This window comes from Seriola dumerili, unplaced genomic scaffold, assembly GCF_002260705.1.
Source record: "Seriola dumerili isolate Sdu_G_001 unplaced genomic scaffold, Sdu_1.0 BDQW01000309.1, whole genome shotgun sequence".
Taxonomy (NCBI): Eukaryota; Metazoa; Chordata; class Actinopteri; order Carangiformes; family Carangidae; genus Seriola; species Seriola dumerili.
In genome coordinates, this window is record NW_019174564.1 from 244,532 (window position 1) to 272,406 (window position 27,875).

The 27,875-nt window shown below is 42.8% G+C and overlaps 1 protein-coding gene across 2 annotated transcripts in view; it reads right to left on the reverse strand.

Moving 5' to 3' along the window:
- Nucleotides 1–1,499: 1,499 nt before the first annotated feature.
- Nucleotides 1,500–27,875, reverse strand: part of nfib (nuclear factor I B) — a 62,081-nt gene continuing 35,705 nt past the window's right edge. For both annotated transcript variants that reach the window (XM_022758823.1, XM_022758821.1), the window contains exons 3-12: nucleotides 24,006–24,062; nucleotides 21,351–21,419; nucleotides 18,029–18,149; nucleotides 17,160–17,281; nucleotides 13,787–13,918; nucleotides 13,413–13,597; nucleotides 10,859–10,997; nucleotides 9,982–10,064; nucleotides 5,554–5,642; nucleotides 1,500–1,731 (exon numbers count right to left, since the gene is read on the reverse strand). In XM_022758823.1, coding sequence (XP_022614544.1) covers nucleotides 1,599–1,731; nucleotides 5,554–5,642; nucleotides 9,982–10,064; nucleotides 10,859–10,997; nucleotides 13,413–13,597; nucleotides 13,787–13,918; nucleotides 17,160–17,281; nucleotides 18,029–18,149; nucleotides 21,351–21,419; nucleotides 24,006–24,062 — 1,130 coding nt within the window. In that variant the 3' untranslated portion in view covers nucleotides 1,500–1,598. The remainder of the gene's footprint in view (nucleotides 1,732–5,553; nucleotides 5,643–9,981; nucleotides 10,065–10,858; nucleotides 10,998–13,412; nucleotides 13,598–13,786; nucleotides 13,919–17,159; nucleotides 17,282–18,028; nucleotides 18,150–21,350; nucleotides 21,420–24,005; nucleotides 24,063–27,875) is intronic.

A 27,875-nucleotide genomic window follows, 5' to 3' on the forward strand; every position in this document is an offset into this window, starting at 1 on the left:
AACATGCCATGCACAATTCTAGATTTCAGGGATCTGCCACCACCTGGATCATAATTTCAGTTTTCAACCTCTTCCACTGCAGAGTTAACCTTGCACAAACCGTAGCTTTACACATAAGCCTGCTGTACATTTGCATGAATTGTACATTTCATGAATTAACACTTTGCATTCCATATTTTTTTTCTGTAAACATAAGCTTTAGAAGCTGATGGCCAAATACATATGCTCTTGATCTTATCGTGAGCATTTTAGAAAATGAAATGCCATTTTTTTTTTTTTTACACACTATGTGTGTCTCATTTCTTTACTTATGTTTGCTTATTTTTTTTCCCCCAAAATAAATAAAAAGAAAACTCCCCATAATGACGGGAAGGGCTCAAAAGAAGTGCTGGTTTCGCTCAGCGCTGCACAGGTAGCTTAGTGCTTGCCTTCAAATGCCTTTTGCGCTTGATGTTTTTCTCATGTGAGGAGACGGATATGCAACTGAAATCAAATTCAAATGCTTTCTTAAACATTTTACCCATAAAACCATTTAATATTTATCCCCCTTCCTTTAGAGTCTTAGGGCTGACAGACTGATAGCTTCCCTTCAAAAATTCAATTGCACTTGCCTCTGTCGAGATTTTCTTTTTCTCCGTCTTTTTTAAATCCTTTTGTAAAGGAGTTGCAAATTCTTTAATGAGGGGTCCAATCTCAAGCCGAACGTTTAGTGTTTTTTGAAACCGCATTAAGAGTTCTCAACTCTTACCATAAGTGTTTACATTAATTCTTGAAGTAAGTAGCAGTAAAGAATAAACAAAGTCAACACATTTTCTGAACAAAGAGTCATATCACAGTAAACTGAAATCAAACGGAAGAAGAAACACTCTGAATTCACAATTTTTTGTTCCTATGGTGTACACAGTGAATCGTTTGACATGGGAAAGCCTCTTTTCAAGAGGTCTGAGTTGGAGAGCTTAGAGTCTCAGAGCCATCCACCAGGCAGAGGTTGTTGATGCGCAGACCTCTTCACTTGTGTGTGTGAGTGTGTGAGTGTGTGTGTGTGTGTGAGTGTGTGAGTGTGTGAGTGTGTGAGTGTGTGTGTGTGTGTGTGTCTGTGTTATGTGTGTGTGTCCGTCCCCATTTGTCTGTGTGTGTGTGGATCATGATTTTACATCTTCCCCCAACATGGAAAAGTAGTAGGAATTGCCGCTAAGAGACTAGAGTGTCATGCAATAAAACATTAAGGCATCTATACATCACAGTATTTGAATGGATTGAAAAGTTCTGCAAACACAACAACTGACTGGTGGGTGGTGGATGTGTGGGCTGGGCTTTTTCTTTTTTTTCTTTCCTTTTTGAACCAACCCTCGTCTTCACTTCACGGCCAGGGTCCATCATGGGGAGGGACGGGAGTGGGGAGGGAGATGGAAGGGTCGAGATCTGGGTTGAGGGAGAGGGCTGGGTGAGGGGGGAAGGGGGGGGGGGGGGACGATTGTGCAGCTCGTGCTGCTTTTGCTGGTTTCATCCATGGCTGCGGACACCTGTAGTGCTAGCTCTGCACCACCAACACCCCCACCCACCCATTCACCCTGGGGGTCATCCGGGCCTCTGCGTGTTCAGTTCCCTGTCTCAGCGGGGACCAGGGGCTCACCAATGATGTTTATGCTGTAGTTCTGGTGGACATTTGTTGGCAGAATCGGAGTCCCGTTCGACACTTGGAATGGAACTAAGCTCGCCCAGGTACCAGGACTGCGTGAGACAAAAAAGACACAGAGAGACGGAGAGATTAGTCACATGCCATTAACTTGTTTGTGCAGCATGAAATAAAAATTAGATTATTTCTTTCAATTATCCTGAACACTGAACACTAATGACCAGCATCACTGAACTGCTGACAGTCATCAAGGTTCAAGGTCTTATTTTTGTTTTGTTCAGACAAAGAAGAGTAAACAAAAAGAAAAATAGCAGCAGTAGCTCATTAATCTAAGCTGAGATGATTCCACTTGATTCCCAGTGAAGGACATCATGTGAGCGGGCCGTGACGCAGGCCCTCCTCTCTGCATTGATGGCAGTATAGAAAAGCACGGGGGGGAGAGTGTGACTGGTGGTGGTGGTGGTGGAGGAGGGTGGATTGTGGAGAAAAAGTGGTGGTGGTGATGGTGGTGGTGGGGGTGGTGTGGGTCCCTACACAAAGCTGTCCCATCCCTATTCATCTCACGCTAATGGCAAAACAACACAGTGATTGTTCCTGGGGAGCAACGGTGCTAACTGAAAACGCGAGCGGGAACAAACAGCATGTTGTTCCCGAGGGGTGCTGCGCTACGTAGATGTCAGATAATTAGCCCACCACCCCCCGCTTCCCTCCCCCTTTTCTCCCCCACAGGCCCCCAGCGTGCACTCATCTAAACACCCTCCCACCTCTCACATCACCGCCGCTAAGTCTGAGAATACCTGTGTCACACACTTGCTATCTGATTTCACCGATACAAACTTTTCGCACCGTACTAAAGCGCGGTGCTGCAGCGGCTAAAACCTGGATAGAAGAAGAAGAAGAGGAATGAGGGATGAGCGTGGGACGCAGTGAAAGTGAGGACAAATGAAGAGGAAAGTGGACAAGAAATGCTGAGGGAGCAGATGAATGACAAGAAGCAGAGGTGGAGCACAGACTCGACTCTTTGTGAAGCTTCACGATTAGACAACAATGTCTGCGTCCGTGAAAGCAACTCATCAACCAGTCTGAATTTTATACAAATCACCAGTCACTGCTCTTTTACTTAAAACAATGGAAGTGCAAATTCAATTCACCTCGTGGCCTAAAAGAGCCAGACTCTTTGAGAAAGAGTGAATGAAAGAAAGACAGAGAAGAGAAGATGTGCTCAAAATAAAAACAAACATCATTCAAGTTTCAGATTTCAGTGTGCAAAGAGTTAAAAACAACCTCAAGGCTAAGCCTCTCTAGCAGATTTTTTTTTTCCTGTCCAATCCGTCCTCATGCTATCCTCTCTCCTGCTTTCTTCCCTCCCTCCTTCTCTCTTTCGCCCTGCCAAAAATCATCGGACAGGAAACGGGGGATTAAGTTTTTCCTACCTTGCTGAACAAAGAGCGCACAGAGCGGCCAAGGGCTGCAGCTTTTTCTTTTTCCCCCCATTCGCTTTCTTTCATTTTCTTTCTTTCTTTCTTTCTTTTCTTCCTCCCTCCCTCTTTCCATCACTCTGTGTTTGTCTTTCCTTATGAAACTTCTCTCAGGTAATGGCTTACATTAGGGGGACCACACAGCTACAAAAGCAGACTCGAGGGCCTTTGTGCGCACTAAACCGGCAGATCGGTTTTAATCTTGTTAAAATCGATGGATGTCAGGACGTATCTGCATCCTATAACCTAAAGCTGCGCTCCGCTGGAGTTTTATGTAAAGAATACTTCTCTGATCAAGCTAAATTTACAAAGTGGGGGGGGGGGGGACTGAAACCATTCCATCACTGCTGAATAAGACTTGTAGATTAGAATGACTTAAAATACAAACTCTATCCAAGTGAGGGCCCCATTCAATGTGAGTTAGACCCACCAAAGATAAATATTTCAGGCTCTGTACGAGCCCTGCTGGAAATCCATTTTTGATGCCATATTACAGGAATTCTGGGTATTGTTGTTCAAATTTGTCAAACAGGTCCCTTTTGCTGTAATCTGGAGCTGCCAAGATGCGAGCAAGGCTTCAAAATCCCTCTATTTCCTCTCCATACAAGTTTTTGCTTCATGTTTTTGCACTCGAAGCAGCTCTAAAAAAACCTGACCTCCATCGCCGTATTTCCTTAGGTAACCTTCAAGATGGCCTCCCCTTACCCTGTCCAGCTCCCAAACCTCACTAATTCTACTCCCTGCAAGCACAGCCCGGGCATACAGCGTGCTTCGTTTAAGGATTAGCTCCCTAAATTAGATTATCTAATGGCATCTTAATGGATTGCTGACCCATTTCCTGCACAATGGCAACATGCGAGTCTGGCAGCGTTTTAATTTGGGGCTAGTACTGAAGAGGCATAGTGGAGCGCTCCGTTTAAAGGGCAAGCAAAGATAAAAGAGAAATCCGACTGATTTCATCTGTACGTTGAACAGTTTTGTGTGTATAATCCATCAAAGAGGAAAAAATATAATAGAATTACCATCCCATCCTTGTAACAAAATAAACTAAATCAGTTGGGGTCAATTTTATCTGTGCTCATTACTGTACACTCACATGGAGAGAAGTGGAGGAGTTAGCTGCTGTGTGAGTGGAATAAGAGACTTCGAGCTGCTGCAGGGGACATTTTTCTCTGCTACCTCCACTGGCCTATTAGGAGGCCTGTTGAAGGGGGTTCTGCTGTGTGCATGTGTGTTTGTAAAAAAAAAAAAAGTCTGTAACTTCAGCGGGCGCAAAATGAGCTATACACACACACATACACACACACACACACACACACACACACACACATACATACACACATACACATACACACACACAGATGCGCTACACTTCCAGGGAAAAGGGGAAAAGGGAGACGTAACAGGAAAAGGCTTAGCTCAGCTTGCTCCACGGTGAAATGGTTCAGGTTTTTCCCCCAGAGAGGGGGGAGATACAGTATGGAGGCAGGGGGGAGATGAAGGGGGGACTTTCTGTAACTTTAAGTTAAGGAGAATAAAGCATGACTTCAGCACAAAATCAAACAAAGCTGAGCTTGTTCAAATGTGGAACGTAAACGGCTACAAATTCTGACCCGAAATTACTTTGATTCTACAAGATTAGACTTCATTTGTCCTACTTACCCTCACTGACGTTTGTATTATTAAATAAGAATATTGTGTTTTTGTTGTATGTGAATCCTTGAAGAAAGCTATGTTTCAAAAAGCTTTGTCATCTTGCGATGAAGAATAACAGAGCAGTGAAATACAATCCTGATGAATTTGACTCAAATAAAGTTCCTATATTTGCTGCTTTCACCAGACAAAACAAGAAATACGAAGTTTCTACTTTCCAAAAGCAAGAGTTTAGTTTATTTTATGATGTATTTAAAAAAATAAAATTAAAAAAAAACGCAATTCGTACAGACTGATAGCTGAAGAATTCTGTAACAGGATAGAGACAGATCAATCCGAAAATATAGCTCAACCAAATCTACCACAGTAAAAACTCTCAAAATTACTGGGAAAGGTGGGAAACAACTACAGAGAGGAAAGGAGATGAGGGAACAAAAAGGAGTGAAAATAAAACACCAGAGACACGAGGAAAGGTGTGTTACTTATATCAAAGAAAGGCATGACCCCATCTCAAAAGTCCAAAAGGTGAACTTGTCTGACAGACTACCCACTACAGGAATAACAGTCACAGCTACTGAGCATTTAATTACATTTATATGTAAAATGTGTGAATTTCTTACATGTGAGAAGTAGACAATCAGGAAAATCATACATTATATGGCATTATCAATTGTTGAGCGTGTGTATATGTGTGTGTGTGTGTGTGTGTGTGTGTGTGTGTGTGTGTGTGTAGATGTCGTGTAAGAGAGACAGAGAGACTGCATGATGAAAGAATGAAAAGGTTACCTTTGCCAAGTAATCCCCAAAGTGTCGTCAGTGGCACTGGGGCCATAATGCCTGCCGTTTTGAGTCACGCTCCAGTCACACTTCCTCAGCTGTCAATTGAAACCTAGCAGTCAGATCACTGGGCCAAGACAACTTCCACTTCAGATTACACTACAACTCAACACTGTATACACACATGCATGCAGAAGAGCCTAGAGCAAGAGCAGCACAAATAAAAATGACTCCAGAATGAGTCCTAACTGTTACTGACAATATGAAAATAGTGAATGGAATCAGTAAATTATCAGTTAAATCAAAGCTATGGCAAAAACAGACACAAAGAAAAAGCATGCAATCACAGTTAGTGGTAACAGCTAACCTGAAAGTAAGAAGTAGTTAGTTAGAAAATGTGAGTGGCATCATATTTGTAGTTCATCTGTGAGTGGTTACTGCTTTTGTAGCTGGTTAGCCAGTGAAGCCATGCAATCCACTGGATGCATGCACCCTGTCGATAATCACTGCTTCACTGTGAGTGCACTTTCAGATTCAGGACGGACTACGCATGCCCTCAAGCATGCAGATTTTTTTTTTCATTAGCTAACTGTTTTTATTGATTAGGGGTCAAAATTACAATGAAGTTAAACAGCATACACACACACACACACACACACACACACACACACACACACACACACACACGCACACATCCACACACATGCACGTGCACACAAACCCTTTTCCCCAGCTCTTAATACATGCCAACCTTACATACAGATTACAAATTACTGCAACAAAAAAGCCACACACAAACGGTGTCTCTCTTTGCATGCATTATGCGAGTGCACGTGTCGGCAATCCAGCTGAGAGCTATCTCTGCCAATACCAACCTAACCTTGCCCTGTGGTCAACACATTCATTTAGTAATGCATCAGGATAAAACTGCACTGTTAGCACTCTGCGTGCAGTGGCAGACGTTTTGCTGAGGCTCTTAAGAGGGATTTAATCAGATATACGCATACGCTGAATATTCAAAGCCATTTGCAGCGGTCAAGAAATGTGTTCTATTTCCTGCAATCACCTGGATGAACACATCAAGAGATGATGATGGTTTCCTTCTAAAGCCATATTTAAATTCAGTGATGTGTTTTTGTTATGCTCCTTGAATTTTTCTGGGACAAATGTGTAGTAGTGGCGGGAAACAGAGAATTTTAGGTGTAACTACCACAGAAAATGAATGTCAAAAGCTGTACAATGATGTAATAACCTTCCACATAAAACATTAGTTTTATTTGATCAATTGCTTTGAATAGCTGCTGAACAAGAAGCAATGCATCTTGATCCTTCCAGTGTGTTTTCTCTGTATTTATCGAAGGCTGGGAGACTAAACCCCCAATGCCGCTCCCGCACTCTCCAGCCTGACAAAAGCTTGGAGAGAATGTGCGGGTTGGGCCAGACGCTCTGTGCCACCGCTCCTCGAGGGGCTCGCCATCTGTCCGCTGGCACCGGCACATCAGAGTGGCACAGGCAGCGGGGAAAAGGGGGACGGAGCCGGGGAACGTTAGCAAACAGATGCGGGCAGATTGTGGATTAGGATCCTTCCTTAGATAATACCAAATGACATCTGATCATGGATCTTTCCCTGCGGAATGCTAGATGGTGGCATTCCCTCGAGGGGTTAACCAAGGCGAGAGATGAATGGAGGGTTTTCACACATTCGCTGCCTGGGAATCGTAGAGCAGGTGTGGGAGCGTGTGGTGGTGTTGTTTTGTTTTGTGTTTTTCATTTCTGAAGCCTACTGTGTGTGTGTGTGTGTGTGTGTGTGTGTGTGTGTGTGTGTGTGTGTGTGTGTGTCCAGTGACTTCTATTCTAGTGGTGCCACATCTTAAAATAGGCTCTGCTCTGAAAAGTGGGTTGTTTTAAGCTTTATTACCAAATTATCAGGTGACTATTAAATCATTTTATAGTAATGAAACATTATAATTATCATTAATTATCATTCATAGTTTGGAATTAACACACTGTAGTAGCAGTTAAAAGAAATCAAAGGTGGCTCTGACAGCAACAGAGGCAGATGCACAGCAAGTCATGGCCTTTATCCATCACCTAAACAGACAGACAAAGAACAGTGCACCTCCATGGTCCAGCCCCAGTGCTGACCACATTTTAAAAACCTAAGCATCAGGGAATCTCTCTACACATGTGCGTGTGTGACATGTTTCCCTTCCCCTACCCAGCCAGGCGACAAACGGCTGCAACTAAACAACTAGAAGTGTCAGTAAAGCCTTGTGGATCCCACATAATAAACATCCCATCGCCAGATGAGGACAATGACAGAGTACTCAGTGAAAGTGTTTAGTCCTGAGGGACTTGGCTTGGTGTCGGTCCCGCTCCGCGAGGCCAGATCCCAGGCCGTTAAATCATACCACAGAAAACAAAAACAACCATGACAAGCAGAAGTATGATGAATCAATGTGCAGACTGTTTAGAGTTCCTTAAGCCGACAAGAACATTTATTCATCTGGATATAGCATGTAATAACCTTCTAGTGAGGTGTCACTGTTGTGCTTACAAATCTTTCATTTTTTATTTCACATTTAACGCTACTGTCTTTTTGATAAAACTCTCTCCACGCAGTGAGTCCAAAGATGTGTTCGTATTTCTTAAGCCTAAGATAATTTATGTTTTGCCGTGCAACAGGATCAGAAAAATATGTCTTCGGATAATTCAATTTAGGATAATTACAATTTAGCAAATAAAAATAACAGTAAATTGTTTTTATTATATCATCACACTGTGTTTCTTCTGAAGATATTTATATATCTGGCTGATTTACACCTCAAAATGTGGAACAAAGAGTCCTTATAGCCTCTGGGGGCCAAGCTTTGGACAAAATTCAGCGGGTCATGCAGCTACGCTCAGACTGCTGCTGTCTTGTGTAGTCACTTTGTGCCCCACTGAAAGAAGTAGCAGGGCTACTAGAAAATGTGGAAGACAAACTGTGCAACATCAGCCAAGTGAATCCTCCCTCTCCTCCTCCTTCTCCTCCTGAGTGGAATAAAAGCATCCCGCGACTTCTGATAAACATTTACATTTCTTTTTTTTTTTCACCAACTCAGATCAGATTTTAGGGAAATGGGGAAAATGAAAGGCAGAGAGAGAAGAAGAAAGACAGAAAGAGGAGCGAGGAAACAGAGGCCAGCTTTGTCATTTTTACTAAACATAAAAAATAAAAAGCGAGCTGAGGAGAAACCCAACGATCATTATGTAGCCGCGTGCAGATGCATTCAATTAGTTGTGGTTGGAAAAGCCTTGGCCTCAGACCAGCGCTTTCAATAAGATGGGGTGGGGGAGAGCACTCTCTCCCGTCCGACAACACCGCAACACTCCTAACCTCGCAGACACACACAAACACACCCACACACACACATACAGACACACACAAGGTCACCACATCTGTCCTAAGACCACTGCTGGAGCAACCGCGTGACGCCAACACTAAATATTCGGCTTGTGTGGTGTAAATGAGGGAGTGTACTGATTACATGTGGTATGTGTGTGTGTGTGTGTGTGTGTGCGAGCGTGAGTGTTTCTAAAGTAATGTGCGAGGGAAATACGGTTGAGCACATTACACTCTCAAAGACACCCACATGTCCCATCCATCTTCTGAGTAGTGGCAACACAATGACAGTGAGTTTCCTGACACCTTCATTTCTTTCTTTAAAGTGACCTCAGGAAACAGATGCCTTTTTTTACTCTAGACTGGGATTTAACCTCAAACACACTCACTCAATATGATATCTTACATTTTTATCAAGGCTAAAAATTCAAGAGAAAATGAAGTAGCACTGTTGTTTTGGGATACATAATTCTTATCTTATTTTTATCTTTATTTTGTGTATGTGCTACTGACATGTGGTTAAATCTACATTGCTTACAAAGTGTATTTTTTATCTATATACACTGTATGCAATCTATTCAAATTCAGCTAATGGACACTAAAAATAAAAACTGAATCAGAAGTGTTAGTAAGACTAAAACTTTAACAGCAGCATAAAGAGAACAGCATGGTAGAATTTAAAGCAAAAAGGATTTGATAATCAGTAAGACTTGCTATCTTTAGCTGTGCTAAGCCTCAGTCCTTTTGAGGGCTCAAAAAAAAAAAAAAAAAAAAAAAAAAAACTTGATATGTTGGTAATTCTTTATGCCAACAGTGAGTGCTATGTTTGACCTCAGCGTACCAGAACTCTGATCTGATCTAAAAGTGCTCATGTCTAACATGACAGTTTAACGCTTCATACAAATCAAATTCAGAGTGTGACTGGCTCTTGCAGAGGGCCGGGACTGCACATCTGATGTGTGGGGAGATGGGGTTGACAAAAAAAAAAAAAAAAAAAAAATGAAAGGATAAGAGTAGCAAGTGAGCTGAGTGCTGGAGGGAGGAGAACTCACCTGTTGCTGGTGGAGGAAGGTAGGATCTCTAGGGCTCAGGCCTACAAAACGATTAGCCGTTGGGGTGCCAGGGGCTGAGTAGCCTGGGTAACACACCATCACAAAAACAGAAAGTCATGCTTGATTTACAATTAGCATTTCAGGAATTTACATGCAGCTGTTGCTCTTATCCACAGTGACTTACATTGACTATACATATAAAGTCATTTATCAACATTAGAGTAAACAGTGCATGTGGAGTCCCACAAGGTTCTATTTTGGACCCATTCACATTATTCAGTCATTTGGACATTTTGTCAACAAGCATAGTTTAATTTTCTACAAATACTGTTTTTTTTAAATGTTTTTTTTATCATTTGAAAATATTTTCATTTATGTTTTACACTGTAGATGTTAGAGAGCAACTTAACAAGAGCTGGAACTCTTGACTTCCAGTCGCCTTACAGCAGTGATGCACATGTGTACTCAAAGTGCTGATGGGTAGGGTTACAGAGTATACTTACGACCACCCAACTAAACCCATCACTGATGAAAACATAAGTGCAACAGGCTTGACACTTTTGACCAGTGAGGACACAAAAACACTGAAATACTGCTTTTTAGCACTGTATTAAATTACTCTTTAAACATTACTCTCCTTGTTATTATAGGAAGTTCAGATGTCTAGTGGTCGTACAAGAAATTCTGCAAAGACTGAGCTGTCATAGAGCATAAGACGTTGCACAAAGACAAAAAATGGCAAAGCAAACAATTCAAAATGTCTTCAACTGCAACTGTTAGAAGATGTAGAACTGAAGTTTGCTTGGTGTTTTGTGGATTGGGAGTGGTGGTGATTTGTAGTGGGTGTCAGTAATGGGGAGTAAGCACAACGACTCACCTTCTGCGGATGTGGTGATGGGCTTGGTGTCGGGCATGGAGAGCGAGACGGGTCGCACAGCGCTGTGGTGTGGGGAGGGAGCCAGGACTGGGGTGAAGTGGCCTGGAACCTTTCCTACCACCTGACCACTGCTGTTAGGCTGCAAGTGGGGTACAGACAAGAGGAAAACACCATGTATTTTATTTCAGAGAATAATTCATTTTGTCCAGATTTAAGAGGTGTTCATGACAAACGTGTGGAGTGGTTTACTTCATTTCTGGAGTTTATTATCTTTTGTTTTGCTTTGTTTGGTAAGATGAGAACAATGCCTCGACTCTCATTTAAATCAACTGTAGTGCTGTGTGCTATTAGTGAGAACAAAATCCAGGAAAATGTGCAGGAAAGACCCCTTGATGTAAACTTTAATGGTCATAACTGCCAAATATTGACATCTGTCAGTGACTTGTGCTTGGAAGTCAAAAAAACTGAATTAAGGCACAATCATGCTTTGCTAAAGGTGCATATACAAAAGCTGCATTTGTTTTGTCTCCCATCAAATCTCTAACCTCAAGAGAAGGCAAACTGTGTCCAGTAACTTAGTTTACAAGCTCTTGTAAATGTGTAAATGTGCAGTTGAGCAGATCTCAATAAACCAATACAAGCATGTAACAAACTACACTTTTCTAAAATGGTTAGTACTAAACAAATTGAATGTCCAATCACACCCTTACGTCCTCCTGTCCAACTCCCCCACCACCACCCTCTCACCCCCTTAACTGCTCTGTTTGCCCTCAAAAGCCCACTCACTCATACACTTAATGCTCTGCCTGAAGAAAAGATTTTAGCACTTGCAGTCGCTGTGTTGTCACAGTTATTACTAAAACTCTGGGGGGCACGAGCAACAATAGATCCTCAGTCACTGACGATGGATTTCCTACATGATTTTAAACAATGATTTTAATGGCACTCATAAATGAAATTTAAGAGGACGCGGGTATGAAAAGACAGAGAGAGCTGGAGAGTGACCTGTTACAATGGTGTGAATGTGTGAGTATAGAGAGCGCGGCAGAGAGACTATATATATGGAGAAAGAAATAAAGGAAGCTAGTGGGAGCTACTCTTTCAGACGGCTGGAGACTGTCTGGGGCGTTCATTTCAGGGCCGCCCCAAGTTCAAAACTCAAACAGGCCTTTTTGGAAAAGAATTGTGTCCACAGGGTTCCCTCCGATGTGAATAGAATGTTTAATTAGAGTGTAATATAATCTGCGTTAAAGCAAGCATAAAAACATTCTGGCACTCGTCCATGGGATTATAAGCGCTGTGTTATTTGCTGAGCACCCCCCCACCCATCCACCCTGCCCTCCCGCCATCCTCCCTCTTCCCCCAGCTGGTCTTCTAGCACTCTCTCTTCCCTACCAGACCCCACCTCACTAGCCCACCGCCGCCCCCCTCTTTCTCCAGCACCCCAGCAGAGGGCCAGTTAATTCTGCACAAGAGCCGGGCCCCGGCAACGGCAAATATTTACAACCTTTATCATTCCCCGCGGTTTTTCTCTAGAGTAACAGTCCCCCCAACCCCCCACCCCACCCCCCTCTAACCCGCTCCCTGCTCTGGAGATGGAGCCGTCTACGAGGCCTTTGTTTACAGTGAGAACAGCGGGGATATAAAACTCACATAAATATCACACGGCTCTCTCATCTATAGAGACGCCTGCTTTCTCTCTCCAACACACTGGCCGCACTGTGTACCCAGAATGTATAAAAGCCCGAAGCTATTTGATTTACTTCAGTGTCTTGATACAGTTTTGTATGTCATGTGTGACTGCAATTGCACTAGTTTGGTTGACTATTTTATGGAGTCATGCGGTCGTCACAAATACAAGGCTGGTAATGTACTACAACCTTCAACATGAGCATTATATCCTACAGAAAATATATGTTTCTGTGTCACAAGAAGTGGCCTGCAAAGTTCAGTCTGGGGTCGTCTGCAGTGCAAGTGGTGTAATTTTACTATGATTTAACTCACTGTAAATTATTCTAATAAATCAACTCCTTACAATGACTATTGTAATTTTAAGTTTGTCCCTGACCAATATTATATCGCCACATGAGGGGCAGGCAGCCGAGTGCTAAAATAAGGGGTACAAGGCCATTTAATGGTTCCCCTTAAGGGCTTAAAGTGTCTAATTTGCGGTATGTAATATGATTTTTTGGACTTGTTAGCACTGTGAAAATGCAGTTTTATTAAGATATCACTGAACCTCAGTGTAATCCACACCATGAATAAAGAGAATGACCAGGAGCAGGTTTAAGATAAAAAAAAAACAAACAAACAAGAAAAACAGGATGATGTTTCTCTACTTGCAAATGCACCGACGGGGCAGTAATGAAATAATGACAAATGCATGCTATAATTTATCTAATCTTTAATCTTCTGAGGTCAGATGGGAGCAAAGCCGAACAAGATAACAAAGAACAACCCGAGGCCATGAACGTCGTGCCAAACCAGCCTCATACATCTGGCCTACAAACCAGCTTCTTCAAAGACAAAAAGAGAAAAAAAAAATAAGACTGACCTGGCTGCTCTGTGGGCTGGACGGGTCGTATGACGGCACGTAGCTCTTGAGGGGATCAGCAGGGTTGAGGTGGGGCGGGTAGCGGATGGTGGTGTGCGAGAAGTAGGGCGACGGCGCCGGGGGCAAGATAGCCGAGGCCGAGAACTGCAGGGGCGAGTGTGGAGGGGGGCTCCTCGTCGATATAACTGCAAGAGAGACAGACAGAAGAGGAAGATAAAGACTTGAGCGTGTGTGAGAGGGAGTTAAGATAAAGCGATCATCATTGATCTACGGGGCTAAATCAAGTATCGACATAGATTTTTCAACCGTGTTCATGAGGAGGAAGTCGATTAGAGCTTTGGATCTCGCAAGATGGGGGTTAAGGTTAAACTCACCACTGTGTCCTACACCAGTTAGGCCTGGGTGATGAGGCTGAGGGAAAGTGCTGAGTCGTGGTGAGGAGTCCTGCGGAGAGGTGGGGCTGAACAGCGGCTTCTCTGGCTTCTTCATGGTAGGAGAGGACATGTCTGCTAGTAGAAACACACACAAACACATAAAGGAAGAAATACAGTCAGAAAATATGCCTAATTAAATATTCTCTTTATTAAATATTTTTTTGGGCAGACACATTGAAGTGAGGAATTTGTCTCAACGTTTATGTTTCATCGACAGACAGGGAAGTGAAATCAAATGACTTCACTAATGCACAAAAACAAACATTGCAAGGTTATCTTTTTTTTCTTTTAATGGTTTGTTGCTGAAAATGAATCTAAGCATTTCCCTGTAGTTTCTGCTAATGCTTCCATTTCTCATGAATGAAAGGAATTGAGTGCCAAAACTGAATTATGGTTGAAGTTCAGCAGAATTTGATCTGCATGGGATTAGTATTATCGGGGGACGTATTTCTTCTCCAAATGCAGCTGACAATGAAAAATGTACTTTGCAAATTACCGACACTGTAAAGGTTCAAAATCACATATAATCTCTGGAATCTTTACAAATCACTGGGAAATTTAAGTCTTGTGAAAATGTGGCTTTTGTCATGTGTGAGCACACAATTAAATCCAGCCAACTGACACACAGTTGTACTATACCATGTACAGTTGGTCACTCAAAGAGGATTCGAGAATTTCAAGACCCTCACGTAATCTTAAATAGAATATTACTGTGTAACATCTGCTCGCCTTGGCCTTACACGCTGTCTGACAAGCTGCTGTAATTCCCCATGAATAATCTTGAAGGCTCAGCAAAAGACATGAAAATTTGTTTAGGAAATTTGTGCAGTTTTATAAAGTAAAAGTATGTGCACAAACTCTTACAAGTTGCTCATTATTGCTGCTCTACACTTTCATGAGCAATGTTCTGCTGTCACGCCCGCACAGTTTTCAATTTTCCATGGCAGGACACAGTGTCTGAAGGGAACGTGATAACAAATAGATGCGAGGGGCAATGGCCTATGTCTGCTCCTGCTTCTTCTATGAACATTCATCAAGTGCTTTTCTGGTCTGTCACAGATTCTCGAGGTGTATAACTTTCAACTCATCCATCTCTTTCCCTCAGAATAAGCCATATAAACCCTGTTGTTGAGGCATTTCTATAGTATAAACCATCCGTCCTTGTGTTTTCCCACAACAGGGACGGATCCACCCGAGTGACGGGAAGAATCACTCATTTCCAGAGGAGAGAGCGACAAAGGTGGCTGGAATTCAGGGGGATTTCCCAGTCTGAGGTTGCAAGAGGATACAGGCTTAAGTGCTTTCATTTCTGTGTCAGAGGGAGAAATACCGTTGAGAAGATTGATATAGCTGCTTAATGTTTCCATGTAAAAGTAGGAAATATTTTCTGCGGTGGAGGTACTCGGCTTTTCCACTCTTCTGCTAATTAAATCCTTCAGAGAATCAACTGGACTGCCCCGGGGAAATCAAACTGGACAATTAATTACCAGAAATTAAACACTTTAAATACTTCAAATGAAAAGGTCAAATCATTCATGCGTCGAAATCAGATTAGTAGTCTTTTTGCTATCTGATTTATTTTGTATTGAATGGGAGAATGTGTAGCAAAACATAAAAAAAATCCCACATAGAAATTTTTTTTAAAGTGTACAGTACTTTCCCAGAGCAAAATACAAGAGAGAAACTATGTCTTCCACTACATTGTGAGGTTTTGTCGAATGACAACCATGTGCGAGAAATGACCGCCTGGCACTTGGGAGGCCTCATATGGGTTTAATATCACCCCACTTCTCATTTATTCTCTCCTGACAGAATAATGGCTGTCTTTGGAGAGTTTCCTACCCACTGCTTTCCCTTTCTCCTCGCCCCAAGTGTCTAAGTTTACTCAGAGCAATAGTCAGGCCTTGTGCAATGGGACATGCTGAAATTTCATGTACCCACATTGGGCTGTGGTTAAATCCCACTAGTGCCATGTCTCTTGTGTATCATCTGGTGTTTTCCTGCCTCAGCCTTTTCTACTTATTATATTAAAATAAAAAAAGAGAAATGCAACAAAAGAGATGTACAAAGTTCAAACAAAAGCCTACACCTCAGTCTCAGTACGCCCTGCTGAGGAAAAGTTGGGACATTTCCAATCATCTTGTGCCTGTCACAGTCAGATGAAACCTTCCCTATCACCTCTGTCAGTTGGTGTGTGGAAAGAAGTCAGCAGAAAGTGAGAATGATACCGGAAACACGGGACAGTGAGGCCTTAATTAGAAGTGCAATGGGCTCTGTTCTCTGCACCAGGAGACGACATAATGAGACATGCAAGCTGTCCCGCGAGGATCTCGCTGTCTCACACGCACGCAAGGCGGCATGCTTGTTCCTCTGATACATGCATCTTGATCTTTTCATGTTTCCAGACCCAATGTATGAACTTGTTAGGCCAGATTTGTTTTTTGATGCCTGTCTAACTAGCCCTGTACAGTACAAATGTCACATGATCATTAAAATTCTACCGATATGGGAATTTCTTTCTTAAGTTCAGCCAAGATGTACAGTATAGCCCTATTTCCTGAGGAGAGATCATCTGACACATTTGCCCTGCAGGTTGAATAGCTCTACATCTGGAATTTCTCTAAAACAGCCACTCACAATGTGTTTCAGGTGTCTGCGTGTGAAGATAATCACACACCTGACATTTAAAAACTCAAAAAACTCAAAAGTTTATCAGTAATGTAAATAATCAGTGACCTTATATTTGGGACACTAAGTGTTGAATTTAAGCTGGAACAATTTGTTCTCATAAAGGACACTCTGCATGGTGGAATACAACGTTTCCTTTGTCTAAGCAACAGGTGTGAGAGAATGCAGGTTTACATTCAGAGAGTGGTTCAAATGGGTTTAAACATTTATATGACTGGCGATGCCTGGGGCTATCTCTGTCATGGTATGTATTTTAAGAGGGTTGAACAGGTTCATGTGCAGATGAAACCAGATGCAGCTCATCCGTGATGAAACGGGCGGAGACACTGACATACAGTAGCTTACGACACGGCTGAGAGTTAAAGAGAGTTCAGCTGCTGGTAAAGAACAATACGAGACGTTTACTTTGATCACATCTATTTGCATGCGATGAGGACGGAAGATCTCCTACCCTTCGTTAAGTTCTGTCAACACGCTCTCACGCAACACTGAGCCGTGCAAAGTTCCACGCTGCATGTTTGTGTAGCTGTGTGAATGCAACGCAACAGCGCTTACAATGCGCATCCATGCCTGACAAACCTCCCATAGGTAAATAAAGGTGGTCAAATAAGAACAGGAAAATCACCTCCGTCTCTGTCGTGCCAGTTTGCCCGACTGCTGGCCGGTGAGCTGGGTGACGAGTAGAAGTCAGGTCCTGTCGGGCTAGTGTCCATGTTCTCCTCCATATTCACGGTTTTGGGCCTTTTGCTGCAAACATGAAGAAGTGTACGGCTTTAACAGGCAGTCATTTTTTATATCATGATTGTCAAGATTGTGAGATAAAGTCTATTAATTCAGGACAGTTGGAGTTGATGTCTGTCACAGATTAACTTGGACTGTCTAAAAGTTAAAGGAATAGTTTGACATTTTGGGAAATAATTTCTTTTTCACTTTCTTGCCGTGAGACAGATGAGAAGAATGATACCACTCTCATGTCTTTACGCTACATATGAAGCTAGACCCAGAAACCTGTAGCTTAGCTTAGTTTAGCATTAAAGCTGGAAGCAGGGGGAAACAGCTTGTCTTCGTTTAGTTAACTCTAAAAAATGTCAAAGTGTTTTCACTTAGCTTTTCATTTGGATGTTTAGAGTTGTTGCTAAGGTTTTTTACCTTTGGATAGAACCAGACTACATGTATCCCCCTGTTTCCAATCCTTATGCTAAGCTAAGCTAATCACCTCCTGGCACTAGGGAGTCAATCAATGTTCTTGTCTAACTCATTGCATTATGTCAAATAACTATATTATCCAAAATGCCAAACTATTCCTTGTAAGCTACTGTCCTATGTGATGGTTAATTTCAGCTTCATATATAAAAGATATCATGGATGTGCACTGATATTTCTGTGTTATTAACACCATAAAGGAGAAGAATATCATTGCTATGTTACAACAGAAGGACCTTTTCCTCAAACTTTGTCTAAAGAGCTTATTCTGTTGCTGTGGCTTCCACTGACCTGCCGGGAGGGGAGGACAGGGAGCGATGCAGCCCCACGCTGGAGTTCAGGTCGTGGTAGTAGGGTTGGCTGGGCATGTCAGCCATGGAGAAGTTTACCGCTGCACCGTGGGTGATGGGCACTGTAGAGGACAAAGGGAAAAACAAAGCGAGACAGTTCATGCTGCAGTCACTGCAAAGAAGGAGTCCAATGTCAGCAGTGTTGTCAGACCGAGTGCAGTCTTTCCCTACTCTTGCATCTAGAGACGCACTATTAATTGCACAATAGCTTGACTGACTATTATTGATGCTTTGTGTTAAGAGGCACTGTGCATCAAATTAAGCGCTCCCTATTCACAGGTTAACTGTCTGACCACTGCAGGCGTTTCTGCTGAGCTCTGATTAACAACTCACTTCTTTTCACATGGCTGTGGCTGCAGGGGAAACCTTTTACTAGTATATTACTGTTATCATAATTATCAATAAGTCCAATTTCAGTCATATGTAGCACTAAGAAGACAAACCGAATATGCACTAAACATGTACTATAAATGTGCAGTGGTAAGACATGTATTGTTAAATGAGTTATCCAGCCATTTGTTGCTTAAGAGTCAGATGAGCTCAGTAAACTTTCAACTGAATTCACATTGCACTTCTCTATGGTCCAATACAATACAACACTCAGCAGTTTCCTCACATAGTGATTTACAGTGGAAAAGGTGTTGTTTTTCTCACTGCGGTCAAGGTGAAGGATATTGTTTCAAGGGAGGCCGGGCCAATGTTTACAGAACAAAAGGAGTTCACCACCCATCCTCACTCTCTCCCTCTCTCTCTCTCTCTGTCTCTCTCTCTCTCTATGTCTCTCTCGCTGCAGTGTGTGGCCCGCGAGGCAGCCTGCAGCTTGAGCGGTTGGTTGGTTTGGAGTCGATGAGAGGATGGAGTGTGTGGCGCCGTCTGTTGTGGTCTGAGGTTCACCACTGGCACGATCCCTCCGCCAGCCTCCGCCCTGGCAGCCCACTGTAGCCCTGGCAAAGGCCCCTACCCGCCGCTACCCATACCGAGCTGTCTGTGGAGGAATGCATCCGGCCCGAGGACGCTGAATACAAGACCATTGTTTTGCTTTTTCATTCATGGCTGAGGATACCCCCAACCATCCCTCTCTCTCTCTCTCTCTCTCTCTCTCTCTCTGCTGGTTTCTCGCTTCTTGGCTCGGCACAATATTTGTGATGCCACTTGGCCACCCTGCCAATCATCTCATTTAATAATCTGGGCTTTGACTTTTAAGATCAAAAACACAGTGAATGAAACAATGATGCTGCAGAAAATACAATCTGCACAATGCCTCCTCCAGCAGATTACCTCATCTTACTGTATAAGCAGATACGAGAAAATATACCGTCACATATTCATATTCACATATTTAGATCAGCAGTTTCATTTGCCCATGCATGCCCACGTTTTCTGTTGACAAAATATTTTTGCACTTGGAGTCGAGGCTCCTGTTGCATTAATGAGTGTCCTCGTCGAAATGCTGCATTGCAAGTCAGCCTTGAACTCCGCAGCTCCCTTTGATGGACTTCAAAGAATGTCTCGAGAGCCTGGAGAGTTGGGAGAGAAGCGCGATGACGGATGAGCGGCTGCTTAGATATCTTCCCAGGGAGTGACCGGCTGAGTGAGTGACAATTCCTGTGCGTCCATCGACCTTTTTAAAATTCCAGCTCGACTTCAGTCGGCTTTAGTGAAACCGGGCTCGGTCACATGAGAGCAAACACGCCAGCGCAGCGGCCATCTGGTCAGGGGGCAAATTAAACACTAAACAAAAACACAGCCTTTCAAAGGATATTCAGTCTCTGAGCAGTGAAACGAGCAGGTTCTGCCTTTCAGAGCGCGATGTACGAGGCGGTTAAGACGACCTGGTCCATGCTCCTACACTAGAAAGACTTTGATACAGTGGGTAAACAGAAACCAAGGTCAGCATTAAATAAAATTTGTGATTCCCAATCCATTATACATGTCAACAGCTGCTTATTAGGATCTGTAAGTCCAAAGCAAGTCGACAGTTTAGAGGATTTTAGCTGCATAAAACTTGCACATGAGCAGAAAGTTTTACATTTTTATCCCTTATTTTAAAAAGAAATTAAAGGTTAATAATGTTAATTCGATTATTATTCTGCCTTAAGCGATGTCTTTCATTTTTATTGTTTTGTCCGACCAACAGCCATAAACTCAAAGGTTTTCAATTTTCTGTTATATATGACAAAGACAGAAGCAAATCTTCATTTTGGAGAAGGTGAAACCGGAAAACTTTAGGCATCTTTGCATGAAAAATGGCTGAAACAATTCTTTGATTATCAGAATAGTTGCGGATTCATTTTCCATCATTCAACTAATCAATTAACTGACTAATTCTTGCAGCCCTAAACTGTACTGAAGTTTTTATGACTGCAGGAATTCAAAAGCAGCCTGAATCCAACCATAGGACCAGAACAACACACAGACAGCACAGTTATGTTTCTTTTAAACACAGGTTGTTGGGGGCGACTGGAGTTATTGCGCACCACAGGCATGTTACAGTTTAGCTAAGAGGCAGTACAGTGTCTCAGAGGGCCCTCAACTATCAGAGGGAAGAAGACTCCAGCTCCTGGAGGGACAACCGTCGACAGCTTTGCAGAGGGCAGACATGTCTATACAGATATACACAGGTTCATGCAGATGGCTTTGCAGTCAAGTATTCTCTCACTGCAAAGCAGACTGGCCAAACTGGATTTACCGCACTACAGTTGTATGGTGGATGTCAGTAAATACAGTAAACAGGTTGGGATTTGTGAAAAAAAAAAAAAAGGAGCAAGTTAGAGAAATCTTTGTGACATTAAAGCCAGACAACAGACAGCGTCACGTCACAGCTTCTGGATCGAGCCATAAAATAAGTTGGTTTCGGGAAATCTTGATCATGCGTAATAGAGGTAAAACCTGTGGGAAAAAGTGTTTTAACCCTTATTTTGGGGCAAAGTCACCAAACCTTCTTTGCAGTTTTTTATCAGATTTGATCGATGATTCTATACATTGGCTATACATGGCTCTCTCCCCATTCATTTCCCCATCAGATAGGGGCCTGGTCTTGTTAGCCGGAAATAACTGTCCGGGGACATCGCCAAGATGGCTGCCACGTGGCAAGACTTGCCTAAAAGGACTTTGGTTGCACCTGTTAGATTAGGGAAACCTACACCTTCAACAGTTTTCTGAGTACATGGACTTTGGTGTCCTCATATTATTCCCAGCATAGCTCCGCCCAGTTTTAAGATGAGCTCAGGGCTGATCAGTGATAACTGAAAACATGTACTTACTTCTGGACACTCGCACCAGTTCTGCAACACTGAAGACTCCTGATTTGATGAAGCTGTCTTCCAAGTAAACTGTAGAAACACAGAGGCAATAATGATGAGCTTGATCATTGGGTTAACAAATTTGAAATTCTTGTTATTTACTAGATGCACAATTAAAGTGTGTAGATTGTTGAACGTTGTGCATTATGTATTTCTTAGTGTGTTAAATGAAGAACAACATTGGATTAATTGCCAACCAAATAATCTCAAAAATATTGATTCAACATGGACGGGTTGTATTTGTTAATTTTCCATCACTAAATGTGTTTGTGCACGCTAAGAGAAAAAACAATAAAACATTTATCTTCAGCAGTAAAATTGAAAGTGGCAGAGTCCCCTTTCAGTCTGAAACATACGCAAACCTCTAATGACTTGTTTTCATGTTCTCCTTCAATCTGTCTTTTATTTTACTGAACGCCATTTTTATTTTTAACCTTCATGTTTTTTAGTAGAGACCATGAGACGCAGAACCAAAACCTTATTTGGTCTTTTCTTCATGATTTCCTTTTCTGTGGACACTTCATTTACTGCGTTTTAAACTAATGCCATTAAACCATTCCGTGCAGCGCAGGACAAGAGTGACACGACAGGTGTGTGTGAGGAGGACGTGACATGCACATTGTGAGTCAAACTGCAACTGTTAGTACAACACAAGCACTGAACCGCAAGGCTCTGCTTCGTCGATCAAACACACACATAAAACTTAATATCTGGCAATATTGACATTGGTATGCTGAGATAGGGCTGGGTCAAATTCTAAACTTTTATGGCACCAACTGAATTTCTACTATCAAGTGTTGAAAAATGCCTTGTCATTCGTTACCAATTTCAATATCTAAGGAGGAGCCAATAAGCACGCGGCAATCTCGTACCAAAGGGGTGACTGGCTGTCTAATGTAACATTACACAAACACGTCGTAGAGGCATGCAGGGAAAATATACATTATGCCGAGACAAAGGGCTTGCTTGTGTGTGTGTGTGTGGGTGTGGGTGTGTGTGTGTGTGTGGTATTTTGAGAGGCTTGACTACAGTGTGTGTTGCAAAGTAAGTGTAAATATGTCTGACAGATCCAAAGTGTGGCTCCATGTTATCAGGCTTGATGCCAGTAGTACATGCAAAAAGGACATACATTTTCATTTATTGACAACTTCAATCTGAAGTAAATAGGTTTATTATTTATGTCGTAAAATTGCTTTGAGTGGAAAAATGCCAAGGTGCTGAAACATAAAACTAAAGAGCTGCAGCAGACTTAAAACAAACAACAAACTTAAGTTAAACCACATTGTGATAAACAGGTTTATAATTTTTATGTTATGAAACTGCTCTGAGTGTGTAAAAATGCCTGGAAAAGGAGCTGGAAAATAAAATGGGATGGTATTGGAAACGGTACCAGTATTGAACATTTTTGAAAGGTATCCAGCCCTATGGAAAGACACAGTATCACAGGAAGAAATATTCACTTTACTGAGACATTCACTGTAGTTTTGATATTCTGAAAATGTGAGATTGCTTCACTCTGTCCAGTGTAAGTAAACAGTTTTGAGACTCACTTGGAATCATGAATTGCTTGGAAGGAAGATGAGGTTGTTTCAGCATAGCCAGATTTTTTTTCTCCTGTTTTCAGAAAACTATTTTTAGACTCAACAAACGATGGCAATACCGTATGTTTCTTGTGGTGCTGAAGCATTCGGTGCATTCTGTGTGACCTGCCCAGGACTCAGCAACACTAATCAGAGGCTGTCAGTCAAATAAAACAGCCAGACAAGTTATTGACACCCAAATGACTCCGGCTCGGCTTTGAAGCCATGCCAAGGACACTCGGGCCGTGCCAGGAAGATAGGCAGCTTGACTGGCACCTACAACGTCTAATGCCTCCAGTGAGCCAACGGCTTTTGAGGGGGAACTGTGCCACTGCCGAAGGCCTCCCAGGCCTGAGTCATTGGCTCGCTAGCATGTTTTCTTTGGCACTCATATCGGCAGAACCTGCTCTTGAGGTAGAAAACTAATTATACTTCTCAAACTATTTTCATACCAACATTGTGACGACACAGCGCAAGTCAGTCCAGGGGAACAACAGCGCTGTCAGAGAATATTCTCCTCAGCTCGGCTTTGCTGGCTCACCTTGATGCACTCCACTACCAGCCAATCTGCTGTAACACTCCAGATCTTGCGTGTCTTTTTTTTTTTTTATTTCAATTGTACAGTGTTTGATGTTGCCACTGGGATGATGACGACTGAAATTTAACAATCCAATCAAATTTTATTCCTCCTCAGTCCATGCAAAGTTAAAAACTGTGGCCTCAGCTAGTGGATGTCTTAATTTTACACCGGTTTAGATAATTTAGTTTAATAACTGAAGTGTTAACATAAACTGGACATCCAATGTCTTTGTTGTTTCAAAATAGCAGCTTTTACATACTTGACAGTGCTGCATGTGGACTACGCCTAGGCTGACGAGCCTTTACTATTACGCAAGTCACTCGGTTCACAGCAGATCAACACTATTTAAATTAGGTAAGTTATGTACTACATAGGTTACTGTACAGGAGGCGAGTGCAGAGGAACAATAGAGCAATGACAGAAGGGAGGAGGGAGGACGACTGGTACTGTGCATACCTGGAAGAGGGTTCTTGCCTGGCTCATTGTTACTGGGACTTCCTGACTGCTGCGAGTCTGCAAACACACAGAGAGGAGGGGGGAGGTTAGTATAGCACAACAATATACCTTCCCACTAAAGCACGATTTTCTTGTCAGCATTGATTACTTCCAGCAAGGATACCAGTATGGTAACTTACAGTAAAAAAGTAAATCAGAAGTCTTACTGTATTTACTAGCATTTATTCACTCCCCAGGCATCTTGAAATAAAGAAATAACTCCTGTCGACACGCACAAAGTGCAGTTCAGGACTCAAGATATTTCCTTCCTGGGTGCCTAAATGTTTTTCCTTATCTACCAGTCACAGAGAGCATACCTACTGTACATTAAACAAGACAGTTTTGTTTCAACAGCATTATCATTAATGGGAGGGCAAAGGGAAAAAAAAGCTCTGTGTCTGACACAGGATAGCCTAAAATTTTTTTACCAGAAGACCTCTGGGTAATTTTTCAAAGGGGCTGAGGGAGTGTTGGGGGATAGAGAATGTGTTCAGTCCTGCTGTGCAAGGTACGAGCACAGAACAAAATGTGGAGTGAGGACAGGAGGGGCGGGAAAATACAAGGAAACATGAGCGGAATTCTTTCCACCGGCAACGGTGCACAGGCTGTGGTATGAGATGGCCCGGACTGACGTCTTTTACCTCAAAGCCTCTCTGGGAGGGGAATCTATCATTCCTCAGTAGCTCCGGTCGATCACTGACAGCCATGAAGCCTTTTATCTTTTACACCACGCAACACGAAAAGTTGTGAAACATCAAAATTAAGACTATAACTCAATGTCAGATTTCAATCCGCGCAAAGAGTGATGGTGTTTTTCAAATAAAAAAACAACTGGCTCAACCTACTGTAGCGAGGCCTCACACCCATGCACGGAGTGGCACTGAATTGATGCCATGTCTAACAGTGAACGGCGGGGTCTGAGTGGACCCCCCATAATGACTCAAACTGGCCCGAGCCTACACATGCCCTGAGCAGAGAGGGCTCAATGAGAACCAGCAGGGAGATTATCATCTACGCCTTTAACACGAGAGAGCCGAGACAAGAAGCTCGAAACAGTGAACTCAGATACCCTCGCCTTGCAACAACACCCCTTTTCCTGCCACGGCTCTCATGAGCTGTGTTACAGAGGCAATGGAGAGAAGGAAAGAGAGGGGGGTGGGAGAGAAAGAAGAAAAAAAGTTGAAAGATTTATCCTTTTCTTGTTCTCTTTCTATGTCTCTCTCCCTCTCACTCTTGTTCCCCCTCTCCTAAATTTGACTATTAAACAGCACTGCAAAAACAGAATGTTCTTGGCCGAAGCTCAACAATGACAAAGTAGGGAGGGAACAGGACCATACGTTAAGGAGAAAAAAAATCCCCTCTTTTCTGAGTGCTTAGCCCTAAAAACGTACAAGAAATGTACAAGTCATGGTCTTACAATATTATCTCAGCTCAGCTTCCTAAAAAAGTAAAAGCTTAAGCCTGACTTGTCGGGTAGTCCTTCAGGTTTTAGGGGATCTCTGTACACACAGAACAGTTTTAACATGTTTATTTCTGTCTGTTTCTTCGTCTACAAATTGCCCGTCTCAATTTCCCAGAGCCCAAAGTGATGTCTTCAAATTGCTTATTTTGTCTGATGTGCGGTCCAAAACACAAAAGATATTCTATTTACAATGATATAAAACAGAGAAGAGCTGCAATTCTTTGAATTTGAGAAGCTGGAACAAGGCAGCGATTGGCATTTGTCCTTGTTAAATCACTTAAAATGCTAATCAATTACCAAAATTGAAGATTAAGTTTCTGTTAATCATTTCAATACTAACATCTGTGTTACATTGCAAGTTGTACACTCTTGAACATGTTCACGTCATTGTCTGGCCTCAGCGAAATACTTTCCTTTGCCTTGCACCAATAAGCGGCGAGTCCCTTTAGTTGCCCCCGACACACACACACACTACACGCACACACACACTCACACACATACATATGCATGCACACAGTCTAAAGCAGCTTTTGTGGGTGAGCAGAGGTTTGTGTGGATTTGGCATAGCACATGTCCATAAAGTGATTGCAGGGAGCTCAGTGGCCTTGTCTTGCTGTCTTCTCCCGCCCCCATGCCATTTTCAGAGTCATCCATCAGTCTAGTTGTGACTGCCAACTCCACGTTCGCTCCCCGAGAACTGCTGAGAGGGAAAGAAATGGGCAGCAGTGGGGTGGGGGCGTGGGGGGTGGGGGTGGGGGGGCAAGAGGCACAGGAGAGCGGAGAGGAGGTAGACGCTGAAAAAGGTGATGATGGGAGAAAAAGGGCGAGGAGGTGGAGGTGGGATCCGTGCGCCGGTACGTTCACATCAGATCAGAGTTTTTCATTTTCTTTTTTTTTTCTTCTTCTTCTTCGGCGAGGGCTGAACAGGCAAGCATGACAAAAAGAGCAGATGGTCGTGGCAATTAGAGATCCCAGGAAGCATCTTCCAGCATGAGGCCCCACTGCAGCACCAGGAGAGACCACCTGGATGACTCAAGGTGGGATGCTAGCATATGGCGCATCTGCCAGGCCTGCCCCGGACCTGGAAACACCTCCCCTATTGCATTACATTTTACCTTTGACCCAAGAAGGGCTGCTTCATGCTTCTTCTTCCAGTGTGATTTTATTATTTAGCACGTTGCTCGCACATTTGTCAGGCTGTGAGTTTGCTCTTTTTATCTATTTAAGACTTTATTTCAAATCTAGTCTGTTTTCTATCACAACAGGTATTCAAATAAAACCTATTTTATAAATTATGGGCAAGTAAAAAAAAAAGATAATTCTGCATTACAGAAAGTTGGATTCAATCAGAGATAAATTGACAATGAATTTTATTTTTAAAAAGGCACCTCAGAAAGTGCCAGAAATAAAGTTAAGAAGTGGGATCTGAGTCCTGGTATCTGTATCTGAAAGGTGTCCTGTGCAGAAGCCTGGTCAATCTGATAGTCTTCAAATAAACACTAGTGTAACCTGTAAATAAACAGTTGTGGTCGAGGAGGCTGGGCTTTGCCCTGGAAGCTTGGCAGGGCTTGATCACAGAGCCAGACACCACACACACACACACTCTGTCTTACACACACACACACACACACACATAAACACGCACGTACACACACGGCCCTTTTCCAAAAACAACATTTCTTGGCACCGTCCGTCCCTGCCACTTGTTTAAATAAACAAACCGGTTCATGAAGGAAGTGAAAAAACAGTACCACATATGAATCAGGTCATCGGCTGTTACTCAGCAAAAAAAAGCAAGTAAAAAAAAAAAAAAGCAGCAGAGGGGGCTTGTGGGTATTTTGGATGTGTCCACGAGTTCTTACACCTTCGTGTCCGGTGGGATACTTATCATACCACTGTAACGATTAGGGCAATTAGGGGTAATGGCAACAGAAATCTGGCTCGGGAAGAAAGTTTCTCAGTGCTCGTGAGGCGTCTCCACGCCCATGTGTGTTACTCGCCTGGATTTTATAATCACTTAAACACTCACACACACTCTCCCAAACCCACCCACTCATTTTTTGGCATGATACCCATACTGTTCCCACTAAATTGCGGAACACACATACACATACACATACACGCATGCAGTGTGGATTAAATTAGCCACACAGTTTGGGAAACTTTCTTTTTTTTTTGACAGCGGCGGTGCACGTTCCTAGCCCGCAAACACTTGCAGACACGTACAGATATCCTCCACAAAAAAACAGTGCGCACGCGCGACACGCACACCCTGCAGATGCATACCGCTGTCGACATTTCAGGAGGAGAAGCCTGTCTGGCAGCCATTTTATGCCGAGCGGGGTTCTGTGCACATGTATAGCACTCTG